At 33.6% G+C, this 25,381-nt stretch overlaps 1 protein-coding gene across 4 annotated transcripts in view; it reads left to right on the forward strand.

Annotated features, from left to right (window-relative positions):
* Positions 1-1,907: 1,907 nt before the first annotated feature.
* Positions 1,908-25,381, forward strand: part of LOC138307961 (transcriptional coactivator YAP1-like) — a 33,853-nt gene continuing 10,379 nt past the window's right edge. The window contains exons 1-2 of one of the 4 annotated variants that reach the window (XM_069248909.1): positions 1,908-2,869; positions 15,394-15,444. In XM_069248909.1, coding sequence (XP_069105010.1) covers positions 2,409-2,869; positions 15,394-15,444 — 512 coding nt within the window. In that variant the 5' untranslated portion in view covers positions 1,908-2,408. The remainder of the gene's footprint in view (positions 2,870-15,393; positions 15,445-25,381) is intronic. The other 3 variants (XM_069248910.1, XM_069248911.1, XM_069248912.1) reach the window with 3 other exon arrangements.

Here is a 25,381-nt window from a genome sequence, read left to right on the forward strand (position 1 = left end):
GTCTCAAAAAGATTACTGCTTTTTTGGCATGTTGACTTTTTGCTCCAGTCGTATTTTTGCTTCAAAAAGACGATTTGCATGTTTTATAGCCGGCGCGCGAAAAAGACATTTTCTTCTTTCAATCGAATAGCAGATTGAAATAAAAAAAAAGAAGCAAATACCAGCCGTCTTATATCAAACTCTTCATGAAATAAATATACATGACTAGATTTAGATGTTTTGTTTTGATTCCAGTTACCCAATGGTTTCAAAATGTGACGCAATGTCAACTTAACATCGTAAAAAAAATTAACGGGGGAAAAACGATTATTAGTAATTAACGTATGTCTTTATTGATTACAACATTCGAACCGAAAACGTGTCAGGGACGTGGCTAACAATTCGGCTAAACATCGTCCTCATTATCCTAGGGGTAACTATCACCTTATTTACGTAGAAAGCCCGGAATATACATCGAGAATGGCGAAACATTTGCCAATTTCGCCGGTTCGATATAAACAAAATGCAGAAAAATAGATATTAAACATTTTAAAGATATTTCGAACCTATAAAATACCTTATCACAAATCCCCAAACTTAAAAATAGTCTTTTGTATCTCATAAGTAATTGCTTACATCATCATAATAACGGAACCGTTTTTACTCTTCCCTATATATATGTTTTTTTATGCATTTGGATGACATTAAAACTTGTAAACTATAAATTCTAGAAACAAAAACATAAACTTATGTGCAAGTACTGGGCCACGCCCAAGCATACTGGCATTGTGAGCAAGTGTGATAGATTTCAGTAACCGGGTACAGTCATCCATCGCCATGAATATTGATAGAGTTTACATTTTTCTCTTAATGAACATCGATCCTCACCCACTTTGTGAGTCATCGGAATACCATGTACAGTACATGTATAATTAACGTTCTAGGACTCTGAAATGATTAGGAATTTCCAGCTTTTTTTCAATGTTTGATATCACTGTCTTCATGGAAAGAATTTCCATATTAGTTTTTTTTTGTTTCGTCAAGGGAAGACGACACAAAAACTTAACAAAATATCCACAAAAAGAAAACATGCTGATTATTATATGAGTTTAGAAACTCGTATTCGTAGAAAATTTCGTAAAATTAAGTTGAATTTATTTTTAATACCGACATATTATACATGTCATTCTGATCAATATGGGTTATTTCAATTTAATCAGTCTATTATATAACTGCTGGTGTAAGTTGACCAGTTGAACTCATCAAGGTCAGTCAGGATATTATATCTAACTGCAATAATCAGTTAGATATCATGGCATTGACAATAACCTAAGTTATGTTACAATGCTGAAACCCGTGACAACATCGCTCGGTCATGGTCAAGCACCACGATTTTTTAATTTTGTAGGACTTTTTTAGTCCGAATTACCTGCATTTGAGGATTTAGACTCTACTCCGTATTCTAATACGACACAAATTAACAAATAATTCAATCAAAATAATGCTTTATTTAGTTATTAAAATAAAAATACAAATAATGAGCACCTGTACATTGTACAATAAATTCAAGGAATGGTCTAGCTGAGATCTATACAACTCGCGTAATCTATGAATGGATAACTAACATGAATTGATTGAGAAATATTAGCTTACTACAATACAAAGATAGTAATGATTCACTGGGAAAGACCACACCGGACTTTGCCGAAGGCCCACCTACGCAGGTAAACAGAGGTGCACTGCCATTGATTGGCAGGTCGGCAGATACGGAAATTTCCTAATATGGCAAGGGGCTTAATAGGCGTGTTTGTATACCTTTAGGTAAAACTTTTTCGTCAAGTTATTTTGCCTGTTTGTAAACTTGTATATATGCAGGGCTAGTATTCAGTTGTATACTTAAAGATATAAAGCTTTAGTATCCTCGGAAAAGTTTTCTTTGCCGTAGTTTTACACACAAGTGTAGCAAATTAACAAGGTTGAGTAAACGTTTCCGAGTGACGTCAAAACACGGATCTCTACGCCGGTCTTATCACATTTGAGGCAAAACAAGTCCCGGTCCAGTGTATGTTCATAAACATATTAAAATAAGTCACAATATGTACCACTTGTTTACTTTATCGACGGAAAACATATTAAATAGAATACATGTAGTACCTCGATAGCGAATAATTTTCTATTGTAGCTTAAACACAGTTTTTCTCCGAACTATTTTGTCCCGCGCAAGAAGGGAACTTGTCAAATTTAGGAGTTGTACGGTCATCAAGGCAAAATTTTCGACTTGGAGTTAATGGTGTCCTCCATTACTGTGAAGTTCCCCAGGAAAACTTCAGGATTTACGTAGTGTTTTCGCTTATGGTGGGATTATATTGCTGCAGTAGGTCATATTGACATTTCCTTTCCTTGTTGTGTTGTGCTTGCCCGCCGACAAAATGTCGCAGGACCAGGCTGAGCGGAAAGGGACCCAGGTTGTTCACGTTCGTGAGGATAGTGGAAGCGAACTTGACGCATTATTCAATGCCGTTATGAACCCAAAATCTGGACAGAGTGGACAGATTCCTCTCCGTATGAGGAATCTGCCGGCTTCTTTTTGGAAACCCCCTGACCAGCCCCAAAGGCCGGTTCAGCATATGAAACAGGGCAGTAATGATTCTACGGGGGGATATCCTGGTCATCCAGGACAGTCACAGGGCAATCTTCAAATAGCTCACATGAGAGCACACTCGTCCCCAGCCAGTTTACAACAGACACTTTCTACAGTCCCCCAGGGCCCTCCCCAACCCTCGCCACACCACGCCCGACAGCATTCATGTGACGCCCTCCTTGACAACGAGCCCCTCCCCCCGGGATGGGAAATGGCGAAGATGCCTGACGGTCAACGATATTATCTAAAGTAAGTCTGCACATGTGTGTGTATTGGAATGTGTTATGTACACACGTGTAACTGAATGTTAATGTGTTAGAAATTGTGTTTTAATGGAACTCGTGATAATGTTAAATCAATGAATGTGTGGCAGTGTGTATATTGGCTGATTGGACTAAAGTTAAAATGTTTACTGATATTACAGTAATGATATATGTACCCTGCATTTTTTTGTATATTTAGAAAAGGAACACTGCATCAGATTTGGGTTTATGATTAAAATTATATCAATATTGTTGGACCATTTATCAATATTACGGTACCTCAGTGGTAAAATCATTTGAAGATATTGAAAAATGAAAATTATAGGGTCATAAATTATCAGTGTCTATGTAACAAGACAATAATTGTATTGTTGAACTTTTAAAGTCAATCACTATATATAAACAATACAGCAATCTGTAATTAGTGTAAATATTTCAAGAAGTTTATAATTGGCAATTGGATATATTCCAACACATTACAATATATTATTATATTGATAACCAATTTAATAATTCACTTAATTAAATTATTTACAAAAGGCATTTAATGTTATCCAGCACATATAATAGTCCTTATTCATACATTCTTTGTCAACAGGTCAGATATTTATAATTTACAAAAGACATTAAAATAATTTTTTCTTTGACCAATGTACCTTTAAAATCCCTTGTAAAACATAGATTAGTGTTTTGATACATGTACGAGTCTACACTGCCGTAAGTGTAGAAGTATTATAATTGAACAAACATTAATGGATTATGTTGACAAAACATTCCGTAAATGCATAATGCAAATGATCAAGGTGTGCTGTAGTGGGTAAAATAACTTTGTCCATTTCAATATCTTTTGGAATGTGTCGCATATTTGTGTAGACGATAGAAAAAATGTACTGCCACTGTTCAATCTTCATTTGTGCTAAGCCTTGCATTATAATGAAGTTTGAATGGATCATTTCACATGACGTTCTGTTGAAAAATAAGCTATGTTTATTATGCATTAAGAAAAAGATAACAAATTACAATAAAAAATTGTAAAAAATGTTAATTATAAGTCTAATGAAAATTATCTTAATGCTGAAAATATAGCTATCACAAATATTGATTAATGTAGGAAAATTATAACTTTTTTAAAGTATATTCAAATGTTGAACATACTTTTAATTTAAAAAAAATATGCATATATAATTAAGAATTCAATGAGTGCTTTGTCGAAATTTAATTTTTTATACCATGACATCCAATGGAATATATACTTTCTACATGTACAACAATAAATTGTCATTCTCTTAAAGTTTTCATATTCTGAATGGAAATCTACAATTTCTATACATCTACAAAATGCAAATGGTATAATTATGCACTTTTAATTTATAATGGTATTCATTGTGACTCGCTTAAATGTGTCTCTCTTTAACACACTTGCATAACATATTTATTACACACTGACTTTAATATTTGAAATAACACATTCTATTTGAATACAGGTGCTTTTATTGAGGGAGTTGTTATATATAATATATCACAGTGCATTGATATAGTCACCATTTCAGATTACATTTCCATGAATCATTGTATGGGCCACATTTGTGTATGTTATTAATTGGCCATGGATATCTACTGTATGTATACATTTACAACAAATAAAGCGAAAGAAATGCTCAAAACGATGTTCAATACTGAACCCCTGTACCTGATTAATTTGTCCACAGATGAGCTTTAAAAAAACTTTGAAGTTGACCGCAGTGACCCCGAAAGTTAGCCCGACAAGGTCACACAGCTAGGACAATGCCCTTGCTGTAGTCCCCATATCAAATAACTTCTGGTCTGTCATTTTAAGGCATTGTCAACCATGGTGAATTAGTAGTTACTGTACACTGAATGAATGGGATCTCATATCCCTCCAGCAGTTCAGTGTCCCCTGAATATGTGTGAGGTATATGTTCTAAAACAGACATTCATTGAATTATATTCTTTAATTTCTCAATGAACTCATTGAATTATAATCTTTAATTTCTAATGAACATGTAAAAATAGAGACCTTTTAAGCTGAGTACAAAAAGTCTTGTCAAAAGTGTTCTTTTGCATAGTTGTCTATCATTGTCTATTAAACTATTTTATAAATCTGAACATTTCCCAAAATATTAAAGTTCCTGGTGATCTATATAATTCATGAATTACTAAACTTGTACTTTTGCAATCATTGGTAATTTTGAACATTACAAAAAATGATAATAATATACATTATATTAAGTTAACATCAGATGTTACATGGAGTAAGTAGATCAACAAAAACTCTTGACGAAACACTGCAAAATGAATCTTAAATTTAAAGTTTCTGTTTTATAGTTTTCATAGTATATGTTTTGAAAGTGTATTGGAATAAGTGAAACAAAGCAATTTAAAAGTTGAAATAATAGTTTTTACAAAAAATGACTGTTAGTAATTTATTTAAATATAAACTGATTATATAAAATATACTATCCCAAACTTTCTGTTACATAAAAATGATAAGCAGGTATATAATTTGAAAGTATTGTAATCAATTTTAACATATTAAAACAAGTTTGGTAATGATGGGGGTGGGAGGAATCATCTTATTGAATCAATACCGATTTAATTCAAAATTGAAGTTGCTTGAAGTACATTGTTTTGGAAGTATGTGGTGCATGTTGGGAGTTTCAGCAGCCATGCATCACTGAATGCACCAGATAGGTAGTTTGAGTCATCAAATTGTGTTAATGCAGGACTAGATAAGAGATGGTGAGGCTTATCAGTGGTACCATACTGGAGTTAGGGGTGGTGAGTAAATGGGAGGAGCCCCGAGGGGGGGGATGACTGCATCACAGACCTAATTTTACAACACATGCACACATCTAAAATACATATGGCATGAGGAAGATTGTTTTTGTCTTGACTCTTGAGTTCCCATAAGCTGTAATGATTGTTTCCTTGTATGAACACACAATGACAGTCGAATCATGCCTTGCACTAACATGTATACAAACTTTATGTTATATGTACTAATGTTTTCTTATGGACCATCAGATATTTATTTTCAAATTAATGTCATTCAATCCTGAAAACTGATGTAGTAAATTTAATCTATTAATTTTTTTCTTAAAATGACAAAAATATCTGGTTGGTAAATCTATCTAGATCTATATAGTATATATATACCAGTATTAAAATTTTATAAATTTCTTATTGACAGCTGTGATTAGTCTTCAATCAATTTGTAAAATTAAAAAGAAAATGTTTTCTTGAGTCTTGCAGCATGATCAGGACTTCTCTTGGAAAACACCTGTAAAAGAAACTTGAAGGTTTATGCGGTGATTTTTCAGGCTATTTTTGGAAAAAGTTTTTGAAACGAATTTAGGAATTTTTAATCGCGAAAAGAGCAGTTTTAGGGAAAAGTTACTCATTACTGAACATGGCTGTTATATGGAATTGAATATTGTATAACTGTTTTATTATGTACCTGTATTGAATCAACAAAATAATCTTTTATCAGGACAGCTTTTTTTCTCAGCAATTCGATTTTGGAATTTTTCATGGTAATTGGGAAAATAAAGGGAGGTTTGGGGTTTGGCATTGGGCAGGGCTCAAATTTCAGACTGTTTTACTTGCTCTTTGCAAGTAGATATACCAGAAAAGCAAGTGAAACAAATATGCACTTGCTTATTTTAGCAAGTAGTTTTTTTCATGGACAACTGTAAAAATGACATATCGATTGTGAAATATTGTTCTAATGGAAAATATGAAGACACAGTTCTTACAATAATGTTGTTGATATACATAATGTACCCATACACCTCATATCATCATGCATAAATAAATGATTTTATATTTAACAAAACTGTGATTTGAATCTGATATTTAATTGCAAGTTAAATTATTTTAGCAAGTACAAATTTAGTGCAAAAAATGTAAAATTCGAGCCCTGTTAGGAATCTTTTTACCGACCCCAGTTATATAAGAAGAAAAATCACTGTTATGAATATGCCCAGTAGGGAGCAACAGCAGACTATATATATGTTTTTACAAGCAAAACTGTTGGAAGATATACAAATTGGATTTTGTCTGAAATTAATAAATTTGGCATCACTTTGTTTCTAATGATCTCCTCATGATGTAGTAATTTTATTATTCCATAATTATTTCACAGAGAGCAGATGAAAGAAAACATTTCTTTGATGTCTTTGTTCTCATGAAAACCTAGTTTTAAGTTAAAGGTGAATAGCTGTACAGGGTTATATAATACCTGTTTAGTTTGTTTTTCCCGTTAATAAGGTTCCCACTGATGATGGAGTCCTGCTTATAATGGTACATTTGATTGTTTACAGGTGGCAGTGAACGGGTTAACTAGAGGATAAGCTTGTGATCAAATGTTATAAAAGTCTTCACTTTTAACGTTCATATCACGATGCTTTTGGCTCCCCTGATTCTAATTTATTGAGATCAGAGAAGCTATACCTTTAACTTGTTAGTTAGAACAATGGATCAAGGAACTAAAACCTTTCACATAGTTAGCAATATGTTTAGATAAACTTACAGTATATTTTTGTCAGGTGTTTCACTATTGGGGTTTTCTTGGATGCATTAATATTGGTCCCTTTGTGAAAAAATGAATTTGAAAGGGATTTTAATAAGAGATATTGATATTTGTCATTTGTTGTGCTTAGAAAGAATGGGACAAACCTTGTTTTTGAACAAATAATAAACAAGAGGATATAAAAATAGCAACTTGAATTTTAAATTGTTCAAGAAAATTCTTAATACAACAATTAACTTCAATGTTCTAATTTCATGATTTAAACATATAAACTTTGTGATGCTAAGTCTTAGAAACGTGTGATATTGTGATCCAAAAAGTGCTGAATAACCATCTACAGAGATGTAAAATATTTTGTAATTTTTATGGGGACAACATCATCCAGTGTCTTAAAGATAAACACAACCTCTCTAAACTCTTGTTTGCTTTACACTTGATTTAGTCCCTTTTAGTCAAATACCAGGAGTGTTCAGGTATTTCCAGATGTGATTGCAATGTTTACCTGTACAGGTGTGCACAATATATATCAACATCAAATCAAGTTTCCTGTTCAATTGTATTTTTTCATCTTATGCATACACTGCACTAGGCACTTGTAAATCAACTGTTTTCTTGCAATTGTATCTGAAAAAAATATAATATATATAGGTCTGTCTGTCAACTGTTTTCTGCATTCCAATTTGACATACTCGCGCAAATATGATGAAAAGAAAATGGTTTATTTTGTGGTTTTTGCAGCAAATCTAAACATTGTTACTTATGTACGTGTAAGTTTTAAGTTATGCACATTTATAGACGCTGTAAAGTTATTAGCTCTGAAAACTTCATTTTTACATAGATCTGTATTTCAGGAAACATAAATTTTAACGAACAATATTATGTTGATAGACAGACATGACTTGATGTTTATTTTTTGTGATGAAGGAAGTTTGAATATTCTGAAAGACTATATCTCCATACTAATCAGACAAGCACTTGTCTGTATGACTAATCATATTAATTTACACAGGTTGATGTTATCAATGACCTTTGATGTGGTCATGCCTGCCCAGTACTGTCCAGGAGGTGTGAACTGTCCCTTAATCCCTGACCCTCTAGCCATGACCAACAGTGACAGGCTAATATTTACCTTACCAGTGCTCAGGGATCAATAGGTCAGACTAATTGTAGGTGTCATCAGTCCCTGCTCAACACAGGTGCAATGGTGTCCTCCTAAACAGTCCATATTGACTGAATAGGTAAGGTCCAGATTGGAACACATCCACCTTATTTAACACATGACAGTGTGATGTACCTGCAGAACTCGTTTATGATTAGGTGATGATCTGATAGATCTCCCTAATTACATGTTTGATGAGAGCTTGACCCAGACACTTGTTAAATTTATAGTCTACATATAGTTTCTTCTCTATGTGATATATTTTTGACCTTGACCTGATCATAAATAGATGATCCAGTGCTGGACAAAAAGTCACATTAACTGATTACACACACCCTTATATTTATCGGATCGCCTCCCACAACTGCCAAAACATTTCCCCCAAGACCACTTTAAACAATCTTTTCTTCCATCACAATTTTATACATTTGCACCCTACGCCTCTGTTGTCCAGGACCTACAGCACCTAGCTTCTCGATCCATATATTGCAATTCTATCTGCTTCCTCGCACATTTCAGTCACAGTTACACTTTACCTGGTATTGATTGGTCCCACACGTCCCCTCATCCTCGTTATAACTAGTATATACTCTCTGACAAATGTCTTTTGCCCAAGAGACTGACCAGTGGAGGACCCCTTGTGTTTGTTATTTACACCTGTACAGATAGACTGGCATGTTTGATGGTCAGTACACAGTTGCATTCCCCCCCCCCCCCCCCCCCATCATATAGTGATACACACCTTTGGTATACACCTGTACAGGTATGCTATAGATTTGACCAGCCATCAGGGTTACGTCCCCTGGTGTTTGTTGTTATTTACACCTGTACAGATAAACTAGTATCTTTGACTCAAGACAGATGACCAGTACACTGTTGACCCCCACACCCCTTGTGTCCATTGATGACAATACACCTGTACAGGTAGACTAGATCTGACCAGTCTGCACCCCCTGGTGTTAACATGTTATTTACAGGTTGACTATGTACTGGCCACCTCAGATCAAACATCATTAGGCCTTGTTTACTGTTCCCCTAAGTCTGGACATCATAAGATATAGCGCTACATGTTGGGCCAGGTAATAAACACACCTGTCAGTTTTCTACCTGTCTGTGATGGTCAGTATACAGTGGTTTTCCTGCCTACATATTTGGGGCCGAAATAAGGCCCCATTCCCAATTGTATTTCTTGTTATTTTTTCCCAAATCTATGTCCAAATTTCCCAAATCAGTGATCATGAGCTGACGCCTAATTTGTGTGACGAAACAACAAAAAGTCCGGAAATCCCAATGCAAGTTTAAAGGTAGTATTTTAGTATACATTCTTATACTTGATTCTTAGAGAAGGATAATTGTTTACCTTTTCCAAAATTTCCATTAACACCGTTAAAATTTTTCATTTCCTACTTTTATCGCACAAAATTTCCCAATTTTCACCAATGGCAATCTCCCAAAATACCCAGGAAAAACACTGGTATAAATAGGATAGATATGTGTCTGACCATTTTGATAGGGTATACCTGGGAATTTGGCGAAGGTCAAATGTATTTATATTTAATGTATCTAGATGTAAATTTTTAAGTATAAAATTATTGTCATGATTTTAGACATAATTTCTATGCACTGAAAATAACTCCGATCTCTGTTTCTATAGCATGTCCTGAGCGGACACACTTGTTGAAAGTCAGAGGAAATTTGTTGAAAGTCAGAGGAAATATGTTGGCTTAGTTGTAACTTTTGTTTTATCATAATCATGATATAGTGTGAGGTCTTATCAAACAGATTTCTTCGAAATGATTGGGAAAATAGTTTCAAAATGTTGGCTTAGTTGTAACTTTTGTTTTATCATAATCATGATATAGTGTGAGGTCTTATCAAACAGATTTCTTTGAAATGATTGGGAAAATAGTTTCAAAATGTTGTTTTAACATTTATATATTATGCTATTATATTCTCTGTGGGTGGCCATGGTCATTAAAAGTAAACATAAACTTAAAACCTTTTTAGTTCGAAATTTTTAATGAATTATATATTTCTTTTTCGTCAGCTAACGAAAGTTTAATATTTTCACCAAAAATGTTTGTGTAATTTTCCGGCACATAAATTTTTCTTGAAGTTAAATTGTTTTATACAAGCCCTTAAAATGTTCTCAGAGTAGCTCTTAAACTTTTAGCAGCTTTCATTCAAAATTTTTTAGCATTACAAGGAACATGATGTTACCGAGTTGAAAGTTTAAAAGTTACAAACTAGTATGTAGAACATGTTATTTAGATCCTTAAGAATTTTGAGTGCATGTTTAATGTCCCACATCATTATACAAGCTCTAACAACGAACATCAAAGGCCTTCTACCTGACTATGCAGGTGCTTGGCTCGGTCTGCCCCAACGTCTTTCCTCGTTTGCGTCAGGGAGCTTGTTTTGATGCGTTGCTGATACCTTTATATCATTTTGGCTGTGTAGTTTGGGGAAACTTGAGCTAGTAATTTCATGGCACTTAACTTATGAGAAAGTCAAAGTTTGGACCATCAAATTTGCATCAATTTATCATCTAAAGAAGATACACCAATGCAACAACAAACAAAAGGCCCAGCAGTCCTGTATCACTTTATCTCCTCTTCTAGCTTCTAGTGATGGAGAATTTGTTTTATTTGTATGCCCTTGTCATAATATGGGAGAGAAAGAGGGGGGGGGGGGGTACATGCAGCATACTTATATATATTACCATGTTCAATCAGGATGGATACATTGATTCATTCCACTAATGTAGACTGGTGACCAGACCCCAAGATTTTCTCAGCGGAATTAAAGATTATCTCCCCTAATTTGAAACTTTGGTCACCTTCTAGAATTATCAAAGAGACAGCTGGTGAGTCTATTCAATGATCTATACAAGTATAAACCATGATTACCTTTGGTTTATTGAAATCTCCTTTTATTTGAAGGCTTTATTATCTTAACCCTTACTTGTACTTAGCTAACAGTCCTTCCTAGGTAAAATAATATTCAAACTGCAATGATGAATTCATTAAAAAAATGCAATTGGGACAGGGAAATTGAAATGGATCACTTTGTGTTTTTGTTGTTTTCTTCATAGAGTTACAGTTTAAGCTTTGAAAGGTCAAGGTCAAAAATGCTCTTGGTTTAAATTTTGTTTTGTCTCTTGTACAATTTATCAGATTTATCCCATTGCACCAATAACCTGCAAAAATATTTGAACTTTTCCATCCAAACAACAACGTGATTAATTTTCTTTGGAGAGGTTTTTAAAGAGAACTAGTGTAAATAAAGATTATCTACAAGAGAGACCACCCTGTGGTAGCCATTGTAGGCCTCTCAGGAAAGGGTGGTGCTCATACAAGTTTACCAAATAATATTGCTCATCCTTTCTGGTTTCTTCACTTACCATGAAAACCATGGAATCAGATACAAGGTCTTATCTTTGTGGTTTAGAGGTCACGGAAGATTTTCAGTGCATTATAAATAGGAATCTCTAGTGTCTGAAGTTTATATTCAGTCTGAACATGATTCTATTTACTCTTCAAATTCTGTGCCTGGTTTTAATACTTTAGCATTTGTATGTTAGAAATGGCAGGCAAAACAATTTCAGGGGATCAAATTACAGGGCATGTCATATAACTTTGCCTTTTACTGTAAATAAAAATATATCTAAAAATATATGAAATCGTAGTTTTAGGAAATTTGAAATAAATACTATAGATTTATTCAAAGGGAAATAATTTATTAATTATTTCATTGATCTACTTTTTTTTTTACACTAAAAATAAGATATTTGATGTGAAAATATTTCAAGGAATTTTGAAACAATTCTAACTATATTATTTGACGAAAGTTAATTTTTCCCAAACTCTTTTGTTTGTGAATGTTATAAAAAGATGTGATGCTAATTTTAGTACCATTATTCATAATTATATAAAGGTGTATTATTTGACCCAGATCTTGTCAGAATTAATGGTGTTGATTACCTCTAAAGAAAGCAATAAGATATGTATGGCTATCCATTACTATAGAAGGTCACTGACCAGTGTAAGGGGAGATAACTCTGTCACAAAATAGATAAAATTGTCATTATGGTGACAGAGACATACAACATAATTATATGACATTACTTTTGACCTAGTTTCTTGTTTATACTGTTATAACAGTTGAAAAAAAAGGTAAATTGGAAAAAAAGATATATGACTTTAATTTCTGGAAACTTCCAATTTATGAATTGCAAACATAAATACAGGTAGAAAACATGAATATATAGTAATCGTATATATATATAGCAAATTAAGCTGAATGAAACATTAGATAAAACTGTTTCAGTGGATTATTTTGCTGGCTACAAAATGATGAACAGTTTATTGTTCTATGAATAAAATATCTTGGCCATCCAATGGAAACCTAAGCTTGGTTGATGCACTCGTTTAACCGGATGATTGAAAAAAAAGAATGCTTGCAATTGGTTAACAAATGAAAAGCAGATAATTAATTTTTGAGAAGGTAAATAGTGAATTATAAAACTGATATTATTTCACCTTCGGGTAAAGCGCCTGCCAAACTCAACAGTTCATCTGTACAGAGGTGTTTAGCTGTGCGGTGTGTGTGCATTCAGTGTATACTCTTGCCCTGGTAAATTGGTCTTCCATATATCTAGCTATGACTTGGCAAAGTACCTGTGTTGTTTACCAATAGATTGGCAGTGGGCCAGCGAAAACAGCTGTGTTTTTGTGAGTACAGTACTAGGGCGACCTACACGTCCTATTTATGAAATAGGCTTTTATACAGAACCTAGTACACTACATCTGGATCTATAATCTCATGTTTAAATGGGGAATCTATTACACATATATTGATTTGATACACATATACATTATACAGTAATACACTTTAAGTATCTTTTTGCAGAGTTGTATAGTCCAAAAAGGACTGTTCATCCAGATAGATAAAAAGTATACATTACATTTACTTTCCAAAATGAAGGAATGAACTGATGGTATATTATGTTGACAAAATTCAACGGTAGAAACAAAGGGTTATATTAAATGTGGACAGATCCTGAAGATGGAGAGAGTAGTAGTAGAATGTCTGCAGATACCAAAACTAGGATATTTTTTTTTAAATTGTTAGAAAAAGCGTTGGATTCACTGTTTTGATTGATATGGTGATATGAGTAAGTGAGCGAAAACACCCATTGCTATCTAAATCCATCTTTCTCTCCAGCACCAGTCGAGTCCTGCTGCACACACAGTCCATCCAGCACCTGGACCTGGTTCAGTATTCATTGCTTTACAGAAATATATACATAGAGTTGAGAATTCATTCTGAATTTCCAGTCCAACCTATGACTCATAATGTGTGATGTTACAGATTGCCTAATGTTACAAATTGTGTAGCTATATATACATGAATAATTATGGTGATCTGTTGAAGGCAGCTAGGATATAAGGCAACACTATACATTTGGTAAATATATATGGACTGGAGGGAAATTATATGGTAATATCTGAAAGTGGAGAGTTACTTTTGTGGAAGTTCAGAGGAATCATTTCAATATCGTTTGTTATTTTTCAAGAGATTGATAATGCTGAATAGTTGTAAAGAAAAAAACCGAAGTGTTTCAGAGTCTCAAATATGAATTATTACAAGGCAAATTTCACCTAATACCTAGGCCGCTCCCACCCCTTATTGGTATAAAAATCATTAATTACTCATTTACCCCTGAAAAGGTATAATGAACTCTTCCTTCCTTTGAATCTGTTGAATCAAAATGTGTCTTCAGGGTAAATGAGTTAAATTAAATGATGAATATATTTATAAGGTTTTTGTTTGCAAAATTTTATGATGAAGAATTTACATCCTCTGGTTCAGATCCTTTCAGGGTCATGTACATGTGGATCCGTTTGATAGTTCATTGTCAAGGTGAAGCTTTGCAGATCATTGTTGCTTTAGTACTTACTAAAGAGTTTTAGTGATCTGAGCTTGAGAGGACACTGACACACAGATTATCTATAAGTAACAAGATAGAGTAAACATCTGTACAACTGATAGTTATGTATTTTGTTACAGTATTTACATCTCCCCTTCCCCATAAAACAGGATCCCCTTCAAATATACCAAAGGCAAGCACCCATAACCATTTATCAGCACAGCTACAATGGAAAACTTGACCCTTTCATCCAGAGTTTAGTTCCGTTCAGGTGAATGAAATAAGCATTTTTCAAGACGAAAACTGTTTGTTGTAGGAAAGTAAAGATTTCTTAAAGCCTTTTACCATTATGACTTTGACCCAGTTATGAAACGGACATTGACAGCAATAATATATAGTTCACTAGAATACGTATAGATCATCTTATCAGCGCAGTAGATCATCTTAAAAGATCTTCAGAGTCCTTCATGGTTGCATGTATTGATGATATATGTGTTACTAACGTTTTCAGATCAAAAGAAATATTTATCTGTTACAAGTCTATGGTAATGCATGCATTCTTGTATGGTGATGACCAACTATCTAAAAAAAAAAATTTTTTTTATATAATCTTGATAATCATCAACCATGTAAATTAGTTACAACTTTGTCATGTATATGCCAATCAAGGATATCAGTTATGAATTCTTCACAATTCAAACCATTTGTGGATAAATGTTAAAATTAAAATTCAATATCTTTAATTAAGGTTGACTTTGTTAACTGAATCATTTAGATACAGATATATAATCAGTGCAGATTTGTAAGGAAAATGTGAAGTTTGTATGACACTAAAATGATCATGATTCAGTTCAATTTTCATTTTAGGCAAAATCCACCTCCAGACATTTTCAACAAAGCCTCATCACCTAATAGCAAGTATGTATAGTAGCAACCTCCAGGATCAGTGTTGTCCATACCCCAGGCATCGTGTACAGCTTGTGTTTATAGCCAGTCCGCAGTCTTTTCATAACATAGAGTTACCTGCCCTTTGACAGCAGGAGTTATCTGCCCTTGATTGCAGGTATTGATGTTGTGTCATTGGTTTATGCGGGAAGATTATTTTTGCTCTATTTTATGTCGGGTTTCTCACAGACTAATGACAAAACAGTTAATACTTGTAAAAAAAATCACTCAGAAAAGGGAGAGAACTTATATAAAGGGAAGTAACTCTTAAAAAGAGGAGATAACTATAGTGTTGTCAAAAGATTGCATATATAACATTTCTAAAATTAACTGTACTGGAAACTTATATTCAAAAATATTTATCTTAACCAAACTAGATTATTGATTAATTATGTATTGATATTTATTATTTCCTACTTTTGAAAAGATGGAACTTTTTAAAAACATGAACATTTTGAGAAGCTTTCCCTTTCCATAGCTTTCCTATAATTATTATATCTTTATATCTGATATTATTCAGCTTTTAATTGTATATGTGCCACCGTTTTTTCTTATTGAAGTATTCAGTTATCTGACGATTTGTTAGAAATGTCTAGTTGCTGCTTAAAATTTAGTTGCTCTTTGTTGTAGCCAATATAAGATTGCTACCAATAAGCACTAAATTTTCCTAATGGTTTATATAATACATTTTTGCTTCACCTCTGATGAAAGTTTTGATGTCAATGTCTGGAAATGTCTGAACCATATGGATTGGTGATTTTTCTTGGGAACTGTGTGATTTTTCTTTGTGTAACATGACACGTCCATATTTGGTCATGATTGTTAATTTTAACTGATTGTAAATAAATAAAAACACCAAGGATTTGATGAATCAGAAATAGTATTCGTATTTTGTAACTGCTGTAAAACCAGAAGTTTGAGAGAGGAAAAAACAAATCCTAGTTTCACATACCCTCAACAAAAACAGTACTACACTGAAGAATCAGGTTTCAGCAAAATAAGGGTATGGCTTTCATTGTTGCTGATGCACAGCAGCCCCTATCTACTGGGGAGTGAACCGTGGTAAGCTTCTAGAACAGGACTGGAACCTGATCTTTGAGGGCTTTATCTTCAGAAATCTGATCACATCAATGATTTCATGTGTGATGACGTAAAAAACTGCATGAAAATTTGTAACATAACTATCAGAGTTTTGTATTGTTGACAGTTGTGTTGCCTGCCGGTCTGTCTTTATCTAAAAGATTGGGGTCTTCAAATCTTGTCTGCACTCAACTCAAGTGCATGCTATCTTACAGAGTTTTATTTGTAAACTATTCATATGACAGGAAATTAGTCTAACCCTTACATAGCCATATATATATATATACCTGGTAAGAATAGCTAATTACAATGATAAATTAAATTAATAAGCCATATCATTATATCAAAAGGAATGTTGTTAATAATTTGTGAATGAAATTGTACAAATGTTCTTTGTGATCCTGTTCATTTAGACATGTGTTTGCATTGAGGAAGTTAATAGCTTTGCTAGAAATTACCCTGCTAAAATCCTTATTCATGGTAATAAGTACAGGCAAACTATTTATGTATCATCTGAAGAGGTGACTGTGGAAAAGTATTTTTTAAAGTTAGAAGTGTATCTAAATATATATAAGTGATAGTATGTTTTAAGTAACAAAATGCTTGGCCTTTAAATTTGAATTAAGTCATTTAAGTTAACAATGTTTGGATTGCATCTCATAAATTGTTATTTGTTTCCCCAATTAAAAAAGTTAATGACATAGTTTTTATAACGACACAAATTTAAATCACATAGGTATATCAGATTGCAGAGGTATCAATTGGAGTAAAGGTGCAAAAACATGTGTTTCTTTTCAGTGTGAAACAATTCATTTCCACACACAGATATGTAACCACAAATATTTTGTATGTCACCGATGTAATTGACTACATGAAGTTTTAAGGGAAGGAAATACTTGAAATTTCAATTGTAGAAAGAATGATGTAAGCTTTAAAAGTATTTCTGTTTGAAATTGCAAGAGTGCAGATTCATATGAAAGTCATTGACATTTCTGTATTTTTTAGTTGAAATTTTGAAGATCATATTATTTAAATTGTATTAAAAACACATAACCCACCTGATATTTAAGCATGTAATTAATATTTCAGCATATTTGTCACTAGTGTATACATGTACATAACCTGGAGTGATTTTCATTGACTCCCAAAAACAAAAATTGTTTAGACTTGTTTCATAAAATCTCATATAAAATGATCACTTATTGAACTTCCTGTATATTCATGTGTGTCTTATATATAAAGAAACTATGTAATGTATATTCATGTGTGTCTTATATATAAAGAAACTATGTAATATTGTGTATTGGAATTGTTAAGTTTTTACAATTTCCTGGTTTCCCGACTGACACATACCGGTATAGTAAACAATCTCAATTGAATGGCAGCCTTGAATGAGCAAATCTCTGTGCATAACATATCATATAGTTGATGTGGGTTACGCAGGAAGCGGGTACAAATCTTTACAACATTCTGCATACCAATGTAGCAAGTCAAGCTTCTGTGTGACTCAGACTGTCAGTGATAAATTATAAATCAATGTCCCTCTAACCTACTTTTTCTGCCAGCGGAGTACAGTTTCACATTTACACACAAAATTTGAGACATTAGGTTGTATGTTACCTCTGTTCTTTTGAGGTTCATTACAACTTATATCCAAAGTAATTGTCACTATGACACTGTCTCAGGGTCATTTGATGTTTCAGGGTCGTTTGGTTGTTAGACCATCCAGATCTTTTCCCACTCTGAGCTTTATACAGACTTACAAGTGTAGGGATGAAAAGTATCCTGGCCTGTTTTCTGGTTTCGTAATTATTTTAGAATGAATTCCAGCAGACTCTTGCTTAAAATGTGTCTTCATAATTTCACCTATTATCAGAGTTAATAGGCAGAATATCTGCATAGTAATAACTTCTGTATTACAGTAATGGTATGAACCTGGAGCTCATGGAGCTATATGAGATAATGCTTGTTTAAAACTAATATTTTTTGGTCATCCTAAATATTCAGGGGGAAAAATTAAACATACAGAGGTGTGTGTGCGTGTACACATCTCTGAATACATGTATTTGATTTAGGGTGGTCTTGTACCGATTTTGATGTAAAAGGATTAATTTCAAAACACTTGATGCCATCTTTGATTTATGATAACATAAGAGAAACACCACATGTAGATGACACATTATGCTAGTGACGTTACATGCAAGGACTGTCATATATGATGAGTGTCAATATTAATTTACCAAAGAGAATATGTGTAAAAACACTTAAAAGTTTATAAAGTAGGGTGGAAAGAGTGATCAAGAAGGACAGGGTGTGTCCATCATCACATTACTATCAACTATCAAATAATATTTAGAAGTACAATCTAAACTGTCATAAATGAATTTTAAACCTAAATATCTAAAAGTGATTTTGATTGATCATGATCAATTCTTGAAGTTTCACTCTTTCATTTTGTTATTGATATCGGTTTGAAGTCAAAGGATAAAACGAAAAAATTTGATATTATAAAAAGATGAGACAAGATTGTTTAAGTTTATTGTACATAAAGATGACTGTGAAGTCCCTCTTTGGTAAATACACAAAGTGAAGTTTATAGTGGCTGTGGGGGAGGTTTTATAATGGTGTCAAGTGATCCGTGATATAAATAGTGTCATTGTAGTTCTGGGCGTAACCTCTCAGGCCTGTGATGGGGCATCACCAGAGTACTCATTCTGACCTGCCAGAGTGGCTTCCCTTTGTTTTACCTGGTCTGGTACGGTCAGAATGTAAAGTACTGAAATGTCTGCGTCAAGGTTACCTTGATATTCTGAAATATATTTACAAATTGATTATGTTATAAAGTCTTATCTATTAAAACTGATTTCTATGATGCGCGAAAATTACAGACTCCATCGATATATAATAATGTATGTTTTAAACCTTTATAGCTTTGAAGAAAGTAATAAAATATATTTATATTTAAGCTGATATTTCATGGTACGTCGATTGTGTAATTTCATGCATGGTGACCTGGATAGACAAAGTACAGTTCACAGCTGTGAGATATTTAGGGATTTGTAGTGTAGCTTGTTGATACACATTGGGTCATTGATCCTATTCATAGGTGACTGAGTGTGAAAAATGTATTTTTGAATGTTGTGTATTATTGGGGATAACTATAGTACACTAAGATAATCACTGGCTGTTAGGGTTGGTGTGTATCGTTAATAGTCTGGGGAGCAGGGGGTGGGGGATGATGTACATCAGTGGTACAGTTCAGGTGTTAACAGGTACAACAATCTATATGCCCCTGGGAGGTATGATGTAGATCTACAATCTATGGGCCCAGGGGATTTTCACAGGTAAATAAACAAGCTACAAAGATTGGCCCAGGGGATGTAAACATAATACAAAATACATTAAAATGCAATAGAATTGTGTATGAATTCTTTTGACTTTGTAATACTGAAATAATGTTAAAGATAAAAAATGAAGATATAAAACCTGGCTATTGATATTATTTGTAAATGGTTGTTGGATAAATTTTCATCTGAAGATTAAAACTGAAATTGCTGAAAACTTTTATTCATCATTACCACACTGAGTGTCCCCAAAGATATTGTTTATATCCAGCTACAAGTTCACAGTGATAAGTGTTAATTTGTTTGAGAAAGCAGGTCAGGGATAGGATGACAAACAAAATCACTATCTTATGATAATGCATTGTAAAAGATATTGGTGTTTACTCATAGCGATTTCAGGAGATTTATTTCACCATGGAAACTGGAAGTGAAGAGATGTCAGCTGATGGAGTGTTTTTGGAGATAAAGCTGGTAGAACAAGGTTGTCTGTCCTGCCAGATGTTGTTCTGGACTGATTGTATTATCTAGGTTTCTCCCAGCCTTCTGACCTGTGTGAGCCCGACACAGCAGGAGGCTGGGGCAGCTGTACATGTGTGCACCTCAGATATGTGTGTTGGGGGTGGGAGGAGGGGGATGGGCAGTACCTGCTGGTGGGGGCAGTTGTGGGGGTAGGGATGGATGGTGCAGCTTAGATAAGTCTGGCCACCTTCAATGTATAGGGAGAAAGTTGGGAGTTTTTGGGCAGAGGCAGTTTGAGGATAGAAGGCAATTGTGAGGTTGATCAAGGGTTATAATTAGGATTCGGACAATTGAGAGGTTATGCAGACTGCTATATATAGAGATGGGGATATGGGTAAAACCTATCTATAAAGACCACCCAAGGGACAAGGGAGAAGTGGTCTCCATACTCGAGTGGTCTTTATGCACAGGTCAAATTGTGTTATAAATAGCCATTTATGACCCTCTGGAAGTGGAAGCAGGTGATCTTTATACAGGGGTAGTCGTTAATACAGGTTTCCAGCATATATTATGGATGTATATTATGGATCGGAGGCATGAGAGTGAATCTCTGAAAAGAAAACATAAACCAGAAGTAGACCTTGAACAATCCATTGATTTCCTCACTGAAGGTTATTCGTAAAAGAAACCGCTCCATAGAAGCCAATAGTGGCAATTATGTTTTTCCCAAAGCCAGAAATGTATGATAATATTCATAGAAAGCTTCTTACGCACAGCACTTCATAGAGAATGAAAAATCTCTTGGATGCTGAACTAAATAGTTTTCCCATCAAACCCCAGAATAAAAAAGCAGTTTGAATGTTCTTCAAAAACCTGCAGAGAGATTTATGTATAGCAGTAGTTTTAAGTTGGTAATATTTGTTTCAATTCATTGAAAACTTTTCTATCATTAAGTAAAGATCATACTCTTTGGAGTTAATAACCAAAACTTAAGCAGGTAAATCGTTCAATTTAAATATCGTTAAGTGAGCCAGTGCAGGATGGCAATGTACCTAAATGTAAAGATGTACATCTCCGGCTTGTTCCAAAAATAGATTCTGCAACGTGATATAATCTAAAGATTTTCATATTCAGTGTCGGGCATGAAGCTTTTGATATTTTTGAGGTACAGTTGGGGTTTAAGAGTATAGCATACGTCAATTTTCAATTTGGCTGAATGCATTTGTATGTGATGGTTCTTCATGTTTGAATATCATGGATAAAAACCGCACTGTTGTCATATCATTTGGCGAAAATCCAAATCACCTCGCAGAACTTAGGAGATAAGCATCCTCAAAATAACCTCAAGCATCTGCTAAAATATTATCAAAACTAAAGTTTGGATTGTAAGTAGCCGCAAAATGTCTAAATCTAGGCAGGATACAGCTATAAATAAACGTACAGGTTCTATAACGGTATCTGACAGGAGTTATCTCCCATTATGGCACCAGCTCGTTGGAATAAAACAAAATTGTGTTCCCCGAATGTATTAGAACATGTAACAATATATTTTCATTTTCTTGATCATCACTAGATTTTCAGGTAAATTGCTGTTGTTTTTGACAGTGTTTTGGCAGTGAGACAGATCTAGAAGGTACGTTGGATTCAGATTTACAAAACTTTACAAAACTTGAAAGGAGACAATTTTAAGTTACCATACATATAAGCCTCAGATGCATGCAGGTGGGAGACTTTCCATATTCAGAATTATAGCATCAACACATCTTAATCAAACAAGGAAAATTCTCCATATCTTGAAAGCACAAGAGCTTTATGGAAACAAATCTTCAGTAATGGACCAATAGGACCACATACATCTATGGTCACTTGTGATAAATTTTGAAAAGTTTCAACTTTGCATTGCTTTACTTATTAAACATATTTGTTATAAACCACATCCAAATGAAGTTGAAATTTTGAAGGTTTATAGATAAGAAAAGCAAAAGCTTGTAAATTTCTCTTTTGAAATTAAACTTAGAAACAGTTTTAATTCCTTTGATCTTTTTCTTTGACTGTGGTTTTGTGATTTCACAAAGTGTATATGGGCCACCCTATTTGCATTTTTACATGCAATTATGCTCATGCAAGGCTTAAAATGTTGTTTCTGGTACAGATAGAGTAAAATTCTCAATGGGGTTACAGATAGAGTAAAAATCTCAATGGGGTTCTACAGCGAGGAAATTGAAGGGAATTGGACATATCAACATGAATAGAAACAATAAAGGACCACTTAAAACAAAGGATTTGAGATCAAGGGGAGACAACTGTGGCTGAGTGGTCATAGTTCTAGGGTCAAAAGGTCATCTCAATTCCCAGACAAAATAACTATTGAGTCAACTCTCAAAAATGCCATGTTCCAAGTACATCTTTTTTCTGACATGTGGAAAAATTTTATTGGGTCAGTCTGAATATGTGTGTGCGTGGGAGTGAGTATAATTAGCTCCATTGAAAATTATCATGTTAAAGTACCGTGAGAGTGCTTTTATGTTTGGCGTTGGGAGAATTTTTATGACTTCTTCCATTCACAGTTATGTAGAAAAGTAGAAAAGTGTTTTGGTTTTTGGATACAGATTTTGAATCGTACAATGAACAACATTAGTGTAATGCAATTAGCTTCACTTTTTGGAGCATTGTTTTCAGAATATTTTCTTGTTTGTTATACAGGTACTATATAATTATGTGCAATAGAGAAAAAAAAAATTTGTTTAGAATTTTTTTCCACTTCTAATGTGTTGTTGAACACTTACAAAGATTAGGTGTTATCAGATGCCTGAACAAACAAGAACATGAAATGTGTACCATGTTAACGATTTGTGGGGGACAAAACGACCAATGCAGAGATCCTGTTCTTATTGGTCTCAAGTTATAGCGGTGGGGGGTTGTATGGACTATGGACAACTTATATCCGGTCTTGGTCATGTTTAGCTGTCAATCTACAAAATGATTATCATTTTTCTTCAGATTTTCCCAAACAGAATTGTTTTGGATTTTGAATGTCAGTTGAAAAAGTCTTGTTTTATTCCGAAACGATTTTAACAATAATGTATGAAAACACAATGCAAATGGTTAAGAATCCCACCTGAGGTATTTGTCAGGTGTCCGAGACCATTCTGGATATATCTTTTGGATTAAACACCATCATTTAACACTTTACTTTTTTTAACTGAAATTTAGCGACAGAAAAGAAATTAACAATAACTGAAAAATTGCCATCAGCTTATTTTACTAGCTATAATTTTCAGTGTTTCCTGTGTGGCCGATAACAATCAATGTCATTTTGATCTTGCAATATAGCTTGGTCTTGATGATCTAATCAGATGTCGATGGGTGATAAAATTGAACAAATAAACCAATGTATTAAATCTTTCATTCCATCATGCTATCCTGTGATTCGTTTATTTTATGGTTGAGTGTAATTTTACAAAGACAATGACAACTGTTCTAAAAAGGTGTCTTAATATGTTTGATGTCCTAACAATGGCTGCATGTTATGAAATGTCAAAATTAAAAAAAAATGAAAGTTGACCGATTTTCATCAGTAGTACATATTCTGTAGCATATTATGTGTGTATAAAAGTGGAGTCTGCAGAAACTGGTTCTCTTCATATAGTTCACTATGGTCTGTACATCGTGAAGTGGCCATACCACTACCAGCTCCTGGTTTGAATTAGCAACCTGTTTTATCATCAATTATAAACGCTGCTTTTCTTCCTGAAATCTGCTGTGAAGAAATTATGGGAAGATGTTTTTTTAACTTTCAAAACCGGAACTGTTACCGACATTAGCAATTATGAGTTTAACACCCGGTGGTTTCTGCCATTTCCTTTCCCAGGGTTACATGAAAAAAACGTGCCCCATGTTTAATAATAATAATTCTATGGTAAGCACATAACCTATTTATAAACCTTTTGTCTGGTTGTGTGAATTCTTTGATTTAGTAACATGTTATAATGATTTAGAATCAATAAGAATAATTCATCTACTTTATATATTTTGTCATTACCACTTTCCTATTTTGCCCATGTATGATTATGAAAATAAACTCTTCTTATACACAGTTCAAATTCTGAATTCCAGTATTTGAATTATGTTGTGGTATATGTGTGTGTTTGTTATATGGTCTCCATTGATATGTTTTCATCCTTGAGTTCTACCCAATTAACATTTTATTTATCGGTTTCAAATTAAAAGTGTTGCTGTTGTTACTATAGAATTTTAAAGTTCTAATGAATTGGTCAGTTCTATTATAATCTTGTCTACACTGTTTTGCAAAGAATGGGGAAATTTAACTAATATGTAAATTTTGGAATTTTGGAAGTGTTTGTATGGCCTTGAATTACACAGGCTCTATATTGCCAATGTTACCGAAAAAAAATTTGAATACCCGGTATGTGATGATTGATTATATGCAATTGTAATATGTGAATTATGAGAAAACAAATTTAAGGTGAAATTTATCATTTATCATTAAGCATATTTAAAACCAGGCAAAATCCAAATTTGTGTTACAAACAAAATTCAATGTTTTTGATTACCGTAAAAACAGATAGTATATATATATAATTTTTTTTTATAAAATATCAGTTTTTTGTCAATAAACATATATTCTGACTTCAAATCCAATGGTGCAAAATTAATGAATGGGAAAATGTTTGTTCAAGTGATGCATATTTTGGAGAATCTATATACAAAGGAAATGGAACCATGTGCTTCTGAACGGTAAGCTTACTCTGCTGGAATGAAATGTATATTGTAAGTTAACACTTGCTGTGATGTAGAAAAACAATCTATTTCGTTTTGTAGCCCAGCTAAATCCCAAAGGGGGCAGTTTCCAGATACTAGCGGCTAGTCGGTGGTTTTCCTCCGGGGACTCCGGCTTTCCTCCACCAAAACAATCTTGCACTTCCTTACATGACCCTGGCTGTTTATGGGATGTTAAACTAACTTAACTCTAACCCAACATTATCTACCATTGACGGTTATTGTGC

Source organism: Argopecten irradians, chromosome 14, assembly GCF_041381155.1.
Source record: "Argopecten irradians isolate NY chromosome 14, Ai_NY, whole genome shotgun sequence".
Classification (NCBI taxonomy): domain Eukaryota; kingdom Metazoa; phylum Mollusca; class Bivalvia; order Pectinida; family Pectinidae; genus Argopecten; species Argopecten irradians.